At 39.2% G+C, this 10,167-nt stretch overlaps 1 protein-coding gene across 7 annotated transcripts in view; it reads left to right on the top strand.

Annotated features, from left to right (window-relative positions):
- Nucleotides 1–10,167, top strand: part of ARMH3 (armadillo like helical domain containing 3) — a 187,836-nt gene that overhangs the window by 18,554 nt on the left and 159,115 nt on the right. For all 7 annotated transcript variants that reach the window (XR_004626248.1, XM_002913875.4, XM_034663168.1 and 4 more), the window contains exons 2-5: nucleotides 3,769–3,881; nucleotides 7,169–7,225; nucleotides 7,371–7,517; nucleotides 9,602–9,709. Coding sequence is in view for 6 of the 7 variants with exons in the window: in XM_002913875.4 (XP_002913921.1) it covers nucleotides 3,780–3,881; nucleotides 7,169–7,225; nucleotides 7,371–7,517; nucleotides 9,602–9,709 (414 nt within the window). In the remaining variant the exon portion in view is untranslated. The remainder of the gene's footprint in view (nucleotides 1–3,768; nucleotides 3,882–7,168; nucleotides 7,226–7,370; nucleotides 7,518–9,601; nucleotides 9,710–10,167) is intronic.

Below are 10,167 nucleotides of genomic sequence, written 5' to 3'. Positions count from 1 at the left end.
AAAAAAAAAAAGGTGTATAGCATGATGGTTTATATACGTATATTGTGAATTGATTACCTCAGTAGGTTTTGTTAACATCCATCATCTCATATAGATACAATATCAAGACTTTTGGTAGATTAACTATTAACTCTCTGGAAATTAGAATGGATTTCTAATAAATTAACTTTCTGATACTAGAGTTGGCATATATTGTGTTCAAGAAGACAGTAAATGAATAGCTAACTATAACTAGCATTTCTTGCATATTACACATTGGAAGAGTTTGGCTTTAGGTTTTAAAATCTTGGGGCACCTGGGTGGCTCAGTTGGTTAAGCATCTACCTTTGGCTCAGGTCACGGTCCCAGGGTCCTGGGATTGAGCCCCACAGCAGGCTCTCTGCTCAGCCTGCTTTTCCCTCTCCCTCTGCATGCTGCCCACCCCCACACCCCACGCTTGTGCTCTCTCTCTCTTAAAAAAATAAAAATAAAATCTTGATACTTGGTTATTTTATCCTTAAGGGATGTGAAGTGATGTGCATTTAAGACGTTTGTGGCTGGATTGCCTAAAGATACTCTTAAAAAGTTGTATGACTTGAGTCTTTCAGAGAGAAGTTGTGTTGCAGGTCATGGGACCAGCAGTCCCTGAGGTTTAGGAATAAAAGACTAAATTGATTTACCATTGGGTTGGGGGGATTTGAAACCATTCCTAAGTTTGATGGTAGGTGAAATTAGTATTGATATGTTGCCTGATTCTCTTTTTTTTTTTTTTTTTAAGATTTTATTTATTTATTTGACAGAGAGAGAGACAGCCAGCGAGAGAGGGAACACAAGCAGGGGGAGTGGGAGAGGAAGAAGCAGGCTCATAGCGGAGGAGCCCGATGTGGGGCTCTCGATCCCATAACGCCAGGATCACGCCCTGAGCCGAAGGCAGACGCTCAACCGCTGTGCCACCCAGGCGCCCCTACCTGATTCTCTTTTATACTCTGCCTATTATATCTTGTTTCTGAGAAACTGTGTTAAAGTCTAAGATGACATTTCTGTGGGATTACTGTGGCTTTGCTGTATTTGCTTCTTCGCCAGGAGGATTTAAAATCCTGGATCAACAAAGGTCATAATGTAGTCATAGAATGTGTCTTTCCCTTCCTCATGGTACCGTAGCATTTTCTTTGTACTTTTACTCTGTTTCTCATGATTTGCCTTGTGCTGTGGGGTTATTATGTGTCTGTCTCTGCCAGTAGATTGTGAGGTCCTTGAGGATCAGTTCTGTCGTTTCCTCTTTGTAACCCCGTGTGCCTAAACTGGTGCTTTACAACATTTAGGTGTTTCTTATGTATTTGTGGTATTTCAGTGATGCTGAGAGAATCACTCAGTGATATGTCTAGTTCAGTCTCCTTGTTTTATGTGTAAGGAAACTAGGACGCACAGTGACTTACTCAGTGTCATGTAGGTGGTTAGGACGGACACCTGTGTTCTATTCTCCGTTCTGCTGGTTGGTTGGTCCATTATGCCTTGCTGCTCCTCAGCTGCTACTGGCTTTCTACAAAGAGGAGGGTTGTGAAAGAGGAGAAAAACACTGGGAGGACATAAATTACACTCCCATTATTGATGTGCTTTACCAGTCAGATATTTTACTTTCAAATTTAAGAGCAGAGGCTTAATTTCTGAAGTCCCCCCAAAAACTTTTAGGGGTTCTGCACTTCTTTTAGTCCACCACCCTCAGAACACCTTTTCTGTGTTCCACGGGTAGAAGTGCTGGCAGGAGGAGGAGAGTCTATGTTGTTAGTTTCCAGTCACATTTCAGACAAGCTTGGGTGGTAAATTCCAGTTGCTTCTGATGATGACAGAGAGTAATGAGATGAGGCCCTTGGCTGAATTTCCCCCTGCTCCAAATGGAGGGAGAGTGGTGAAAATAATTTAACTTCTTAGGAAACTTGGTACTTCGGATTGGAATTGTTTTTTCCCTCCTCTTCTATTCCCTTTTGCTTATTAGAAAGTATTGATTCTGAAATAGGGAAAGTGAGTTTAGTAGATTTGGGGTGGACATTGATTAGCTGTAACCCAATTATAAATCCTCAGAGGGGCCTGTTTGTAAACAGGTGCTTTTCACATCCAGGAACTCGTGGTTCCTGCTATTCCCGCTAATCAACTGGTTGAAGCTGAACACATGAAAGATCTATATCCACTAAGCTTAGAATTGCGTTGCTTTTGATTTATTTTAATGGGATCCTGTTGATTTCCAATTTATTTTCTCCTGATAAGGACATCTTCCTCTTGACAACCTATTTAAAAGACACAGGAATCTTTTGAACGGAGGCTGTATTTCATGCTTTAAGACAAAGCCATGATCAATATAGTATAAATTGCCCAAAAGCATCTTCTCTTTCTCTCTGTTGTTGTTGTTATTTTTTCCTTCAGTTTTCTCTGGACCATAATGGGATTTGAGGATTTAGTGAGGCCTTGATAGGGATAGGACTTAATAAAATTTTAGGTTACATCTAGGACCTTTCAGGTCCCCCCACCTTATATCGGAATCAGTCAGTGATGAGCATACACTGAGCATATACCCTGAGCCAAGTGCTTATAGAAAGTGGATAAGATGTAGTCCTTGTGCTAAAGATGCTTCATATCTAGCTGGAGAAATTTTCTGTGCTTTGTGGTTTTTTGGCTGAAAGGTAAATCTCCTTTTTGGCTATATATATTAAAGAAAGACAGTATCTGAGATATAATCTTTTATGCTGTTGGATGCATCTCTTCCTCAAATAAAATTTTGATTTTGATTTGAAAGATAGCACATATTTTCCAAAAGTCATTGAACAAAATTAATTTTATTCTGCTGCTTTGGATTTGTCTGGAAGTAAAATCAGGCTCCATGCTACTGCCCATACTTGCCATTGGGTGAGATTAAGTTTCACAATTAGAGCCTAGAATTTAAGAGAGATGGGAATTTTGGCAACAGTAGAAAGAATCTGGGAAGTGAGGGGAAATGTGTACATCCACAGTGGAGACCTGTGGGATTTCAAGTTCTCAGTTGTAAAAAATTGAAATTCCTTGAAACAGGATGGGAAATTTGGGCATGATTCATGGAATTACTTTTATATAGAATTGAAAAATACACTGAAGTTTAATCTGCAATAGTGTTATAAATATATATAATTAGATTTGAAGAAGTATATTGTTATATTAGGTTATTTTGAAATCAGATTTAATTTTTGTTCTTATAACTGCTATTTTCTGCCTTGGGTCTCTTTCCAGAGGAATTTCTGAAGACAGTCAAGTGCAGTGTGATTTATGAGGCAGTGAAGGCCAAGTACTTTGCAGTGATGAGGACCTACTTACTTTGGGGAAATCAATGGAGCACATCACTCTGCAGCACACTTCCTGCCTTAATGGTCCTAAGCTCAATCAATACTTGAAATTTAACTTCACCATCAGTCTGTGGGCAATGTGTGCTTTGCAGCCTTCCTTCCATCAACCTCAAATATATGGCCAGATATATTATAAATGGAGCTAGTTACACTTTCCTTCTTGGTTTTGGATCTGCCGTAAGCCTTGTCTGCTGGCATGTTTTAAAGATGTAAAATGTGTTTTGCTGTACGCCAAGTAATGATTTAAGCCTTGAAATTACCTGGTCAGGGGATGGGGTGTTGGACAGATGCACAAGATCTATTACATGGTTGTTTATCATTTTTTCTTCTTGCTAAAAAATTTCCCATTGAGAGCTTTTCAACAGACTATTCAGCATCTTGGAGAGCATTTATAGCACTGACTGTGGCTTTCTTTTCACAGATTCTCCAACCATGGCACAGGTGGAGAAACGAGGGGGTTTGCTCCGGAAATCTTCAGCCTCCAAAAAACCACTGAAGGAAAAAGTGGTGCTGATGTATGATGAGATCTTTATGGTAAGGCCTGGAGTTCTGACAATTCTACACAGCTTGACTCCTTAGTTTCTTGTTCCAAAATGAGAAATAAGCTCACCCGTGCCTGGTACCTTTTCAGTTCTTCAGAGGGAGAAAGAGAGAGCAAGGGTGAGAATAAGTGTGAGCTCCCTCATGGTAGAAATTATGATCACGTATTAAATAATATAGATTGTTGTTATGTTCTTATAGATTGTTGTCATGAGTTCAGTAAAACAATTGAGGGAGGAAAGCTTAGGAAGCTTTTTTTTTTTCTGAATATCTTGAAGAAAGACTTGTCTTCTATATGATCCAACGTAAGGACTCTTCTATCCTAGATGTCCCTTGAAGTTCCTTTTGGCCCTGGAATTCTATGACTCAAATATTTTTAAAACATGAACTATTGTATTCCATCTCAAGTTGTTAGTGGACAGGACAGTTGCTTAGTCTGTCACATTCTCCAGCTATATAAGATAACTGACAAATTATTAGCGATTGGATTGAGGATTTCTTTGGGTCTTCATAACTGCTGATTGACCACGGTCCAAGCCTTTGTTGTGAAATCCACCATTTCAGGGAGGGTTAGAGTAATTGCATACCCTGAGGGGTTACTTGCCTTCTGAAATTCTGAACATAAGTAGTGCATATAAAACGGAATAATACTTATAAAAAGAGTTACCGTGTATTGAATTTCTACTATGTGCCTGGCATCTAAGTGCATCACTAAGTACACTAATTCTGACAGGAATGCTGTAAGAATGCCATGTTTTCACGTGTGCCATGTAAAAGAGAATTTTACAGATGAGTAAACTGGGGATCATCGCTGGAAGGTGGTGGAGCCACGGTTTGAACCCTAGTGTTCGACTCCAGGGCCCTTGTTCAACTTTGCCATGTGGCCCAGAATAAATAATGAGATCAAGTAAAACTTTTAACTCTTGGTAAGCCTTAGAGATAGAGTTTGATTTGCAAAAAATTAAAATAGAATAGCATAGGTCAGTACAGTTGGTTATACAGAGAAAATGAGTGGGTACTCAGATCCTATCGGCTCTTCCTATGTTAAGTAAGGTTGGCATACATAGGACTGTTGATTGAGCTTTGAGGATGCAAAGTGCCAACTCCATGAGTAGTCTGAGTTTCATATATAGATTAAAAAATGACATAGAAGTGTGAGAGTCAAGGGGCGCCTGGGTGGCGCAGTTCGTTAAGCATCCGACTCTTGGTTTCTGCTTAGGTTGTGATCTTAGAGTTGTGAGATAGAACTCCACGTTGTGCTCTGCTCTCAGCCCAGAGTCTGCTTAAGACTCTCTGTCTCTCTCTGCCCCTCCGTCCTGTGCTTTCTCTCAAATTAATAAATTAATTAAAGAAAAAGAAGTGTGAGGGGCGCCTGGGTGGCACAGCGGTTAAGCGTCTGCCTTCGGCTCAGGGCGTGATCCCGGCGTTACGGGATCGAGCCCCACATCAGGCTCCTTCGCTATGAGCCTGCTTCTTCCTCTCCCACTCCCCTTGCTTGTGTTCCCTCTCTGTCTGGCTGTCTCTATCTCTGTCAAATAAATAAATAAAATCTTTAAAAAAAAAAAAAAGAAAAAGAAAAAGAAGTGTGAGAGTCGAAGTGTGGTCTGACCCCTCCTAGGAGAAAGGGATAGAAAAAAATCACTAAAGGAGCACCTTATGAGAAGGCCAGAAATGTTGCTTCTCTGTGTCATTCTCAGTTAAAAATCCAGAAGAGATTCCTAGTATAGTGTTTTCTTATTAGATCAGGAGTTCTTAACTAATGAAGATACTAGTTCTTGGTAGTACTTTTATTTATTTATTTTGGTAGTAATTTTATTTTTTATTTATTTATTTTTTTTTTTAAAGATTTTTTTAATTTCTTTATTCCACAGAGATAGAGACAGCAGCGAGAGAGGGAACACAAGCAGGGGGAGTGGGAGAGGAAGAAGCAGGCTCATAGAGGAAGAGCCTGATGTGGGGCTCGATCCCGCAACGCCGGGATCACGCCCTGAGCCGAAGGCAGACGCCCAACCGCTGTGCCACCCAGGCGCCCCTTGGTAGTAATTTTAAAAGGTCAACCTAATGGTCGGTGATTGACCTACTGGTTTTATATCATTAGCTTTCCTCTAAAATAGGAGTTCTCTTTTTCTTACTTTGCTCCTTAACCAGAAGCTTTTGACTCTTTAGAATTTCTGTTTGAAAATTATTGCTTAGAAGATTTGGATTTTAGTAGTATAATCTTGTTAACTTTTGGACCAATTCGAATTAAGGAAAGAGCATATTAAAAGCTCTGTACAGAGAACTAAATGCATACAGGAGGGCAGGTAGCAGCAGTCAACACAGGATGTTGTAAAACCATGGCAGTATTGCTTATGTGGTCTAGGTTCTGGCTCCTGTACCGGTGTAAGTAACTTTGTGGATCCTCTTTCCTAAAAGGAGGATACTTTTTTTTTTTCTTCAGGATTTCATTTATTTATTTGAGAGAGAGAGAGAGAGTGGAGCAGAGAGAGTACAAGTTGGGGGAGGGGCAGAGAGAGAAGCAGACTCCTTGCTGAGGAAGGAGCCTGATGCGGTGCTCAGTCCTAGGACCCTGGGATCATGACCTGAACCAAAGGCAGACACTTAACTGACTGAGCCACCCAGGTGCCCCAGCTAAAAGGAGGATACTGATAACATCTACCATACCTGGCTCTCTGGGCCATTGTATTTCATGTATGTGAAAGGGCTTTGAAGACCCTATAGATGTGATGGGGACATATAATGTGACTGTCTTATTCAGATGGTTAGGTTCACGTCTTGCTAGAAGAGAAAGATTTGAGGGAGATTCTTTGAGCTGTTATTTAACTTTTGGCACAGGGAATATATATCTATGCACAGTGTCTTCCATTTTGGGGAAAAAAGCCCCTAATACTATTGTTCCCTATTACAACAGTGTAGAATGACCAGGCATTTTCAAAGTTAATTTTGAAAGGTAATGTTGATTATGTGTAAGTTACCCTTTCAGATGTATTCTTTTTTATTTTTTTAAGATTTATTTATTTTAGAGAGAGAGAGTATGAGAGTGTGTGGGTGTGTGAGCTGGGGGAGGGGCAGAGGGAGAGGGAGAGAATCCCAAGGAGACTCCCCACCCAGTGCCGAACCCGAGGTGGGGCTTGATCCTACCACCCTGAGATCATGACCTGAGGTGAAACCAAGAGTTGGACGCTCAACCAGCTGAGCCACCCAGGCACCCCCTTTCAGATGTATTCTTAATGCTTCAATGTTAACTGGGGATATTAAACCTGCTTATTTTCTGGTTTCAGACAGAGGACCCCAGTAAGTGCAGTCCTCGATTTTGGGAGGAGCTCTTCCTCATGAAGGTAAAGTTAATGATATCTCTGGATTTTCCTGGTAACTGAAATGCCTTCTCATATGTTCTAGGTGCTACACTAAAAAGGCACTGACATTAAATACAATTCACTAAAAATGTTCCTAAAAATAACACCCTTACTGTTTCCTTGGTAGGTGAATTTGGAGTACCTAGAAGGCAAGCTGGAATCTCTTGATGGTGAGGAGTTAATGAAGATCAAGGATAATATTAATTGCTTATTTCAACACTGCATCCAGGCTCTGGGAGAGGAACATCCGATTCGAGTTGTCAATGCATTGCAGGTACAAGGTTGGGAAACTGGGGAAGTCTTGTTTAATAGGGGAAAGGAATTGTAACACATGTGTCGGGACCTGAGAAACCTAAAATTGCCCTTAGGTATGAAGTTTTTTGTTTTTTTTTTCCTTTAAATCATAAACATCTGTTCCATGTTTGTTTAGTCATCTTCCTTGTTAAAAAAATTGACACTTATACTAGTAATCTTGTCCACTTGTATAATTCGATCTAATGCCAAAGCAGATTGACAGAATTCTTGGGATTATTTGAGGAAAGGAAGAGATAGTGGGGAAGCTGTGAGTTAGGGATAATTAGTCTACAGCAAAAATCAGAAGAGATTCTTAATACAGTATTTTCTCACTAGATCAGGAGTTCTTAATCTGAGGTTTCAGAGGGTCCTTGACTCCCGGCAGTTATATGTAATATCTTATGTGCATGTGTACATTTTTTCTGAAAAGAGAGCTTTCATCAGATTCTCAAAAGGGTCTGTAACTTAGAAAACATTAAAAATCATCGTTCTTTACGCTAAGTGGCATGATCACTGAATAATTAATTATTTCTTGAATGACTGTTATGTGCCAAACATTGGGTTGATGGGGGTACATTATAGGCTTCTTGAGAGCAAAGACTTTGATAGTTTCATTCAGTACTTTGTTCCTAGCATGTAGAACAGTGCCTGGTAAATACTCAGCACTTTATTTTTAATTTATTTTTTAAATATTTTTATTTATTTATTTGACAAAGAGAGAGAGAGTGAGCGCACAGGCAAGGGGAGCAGCAGGCAGAGGAACAGGGAGAAGCAGGCTTCCTGCTGAGCAAGGAGCCCGATGTAGGACTCCATCCCAGGACCCTGGGATCATGACCTGAGCTGAAGGCAGCCAGTGAACTGACTGAGTCACTCAGGCGCCCTTACTCAGCACTTTAGAAGTAAATTTTTATTGAATGAATGATGGGCAAAATTTCTAAAGTTTATAGTACAGTAGCTCCAGTGTAGCCTAGATCAGACTGAATAGCTAGGCAGTGATTGCCAAGCTTAGAATATGAAGAATCCATGACAGCATAAAAGATTTTATTGGAACTTTTGATAGGTTGGGTTTAAATTTCTAACTTACTACTTGGGTAAATCACTTTGTGAGCCCCAGTTTTCTCATCTGTAGATTGTAGAAATTACCTAATGAGCTGATGTCCCTGAAAGAAGGATCATGGATTTGGGGCATTGCAGTCATAGGGACTCACTGAAAACTGAAATGAAAGTTGGAAATTATACTTTCTGTAATTGCAGTGACTCACTGTGGGGTCACGAATGGTAAACTGTTCTCAGAGCAGTGGAAATTAATTGGCATTAAGTCACTTGGTGACCCATAAAAATATAGTATATTATTATAATGGCTTACATTATTATAATGAGACTTGTTAAGCTTTAACAAAGGTTCAGGCACTATTCTTGGAGCATTAACAAAGTTCCAGGGACTATTCCAAGTGCTTTATGGTGTTAATTTACATAGTTCTCACAACATCTCTAAGAGATGGGTGTTTTTATTGTCATTCCCATTTTATAGATGAAAAAACCGAGGCACTGAAAAGTTAATTTGTCTAGGGTTACACAGGTGGTCAGTAGTGGATGGGGATTGTAAAGAATTTAAGTCTTGAAGCTATTGGTTGTTATCATATGGACTGAAATAACTTTTTTAGTTATTAAAAATACTAAAAATTATGAATTATAATGTAAATACTAGAATTAATTTTAAATAAAGGAAAGCTCTACCAGTCCCATGACTCAAACTCAAAAACTGTTTTTATTTTTGAATTCACTTTCCAGTCTTTGTCTGCAGTGCAGTTTTTGAAAAGAAGATGATGGCGAAAAAACAGCAAAAAAAAAAAGAGGATGACAATAGTTTCAATTGCTATTCCTCTTTGAATTTCTGGATTTTGTGCATAGTAAGGCTGTTTTTGAGCTGAGAGTGATAGAGCAATTGAATGTCAGCTGTGTGAGGAGGAGGTTCTGAGGTTGCAATGTGAGGCGACAGATCCAGTGCCCTTCACCTTTTGAGACTTCTCTCTTATAAAAGAATTCTTTCTCTGATCTCTGCAGACCTTGTGTGCACTCATTCGAGGAGTCCATCAAAAGAATAAATCTACCTCTGGGTTTGACATTATCAACATGCTGATGGGCTTTGACAAGGCAGAGTTGTGCATGAAGGTGAGGCATAAGTTGCAGATGTGCCTGTGGATGGCTGCTTCTGACAGCTGTTCATGGATATACCATCTGCAGACAGTCAATGTGCTAGAAGATTTGCACTCAGGTAGATATAAATGGTTGAATTTGTTCTTGAATTTGAATATTTTTGTTTTACAGATTTGGTTTGTCTGAATAAAGGAAAAGTTGAAATTCAAATTTGAATTGAAGTATCCTTCCCCTGCAGGATAAAGATTGAGCAGTTTATTTTTTGATTTCTATCATGTGCTCATACATTCTTAAAGATGCTTATGAACTCAAATAAAATGTAACAGGAGAAATATAATATACAAGGGTAACTTTAGTTCTAAACTGAAGTTTTCTTATTTAACACAATGACTTTATCAGAATTTTTATTTCTGTTGTTTGACACTTTTTTTTTTTTTTTTTTTTTTTTTTTTTTAAAGTTTTTTTTTTTTTTT

This window comes from Ailuropoda melanoleuca, chromosome 6, assembly GCF_002007445.2.
Source record: "Ailuropoda melanoleuca isolate Jingjing chromosome 6, ASM200744v2, whole genome shotgun sequence".
In the NCBI taxonomy this organism is placed as follows: Eukaryota; Metazoa; Chordata; class Mammalia; order Carnivora; family Ursidae; genus Ailuropoda; species Ailuropoda melanoleuca.
Note: the sequence above shows the minus strand (reverse complement) of the source record. Positions and strands in the feature narration are given on the sequence as shown.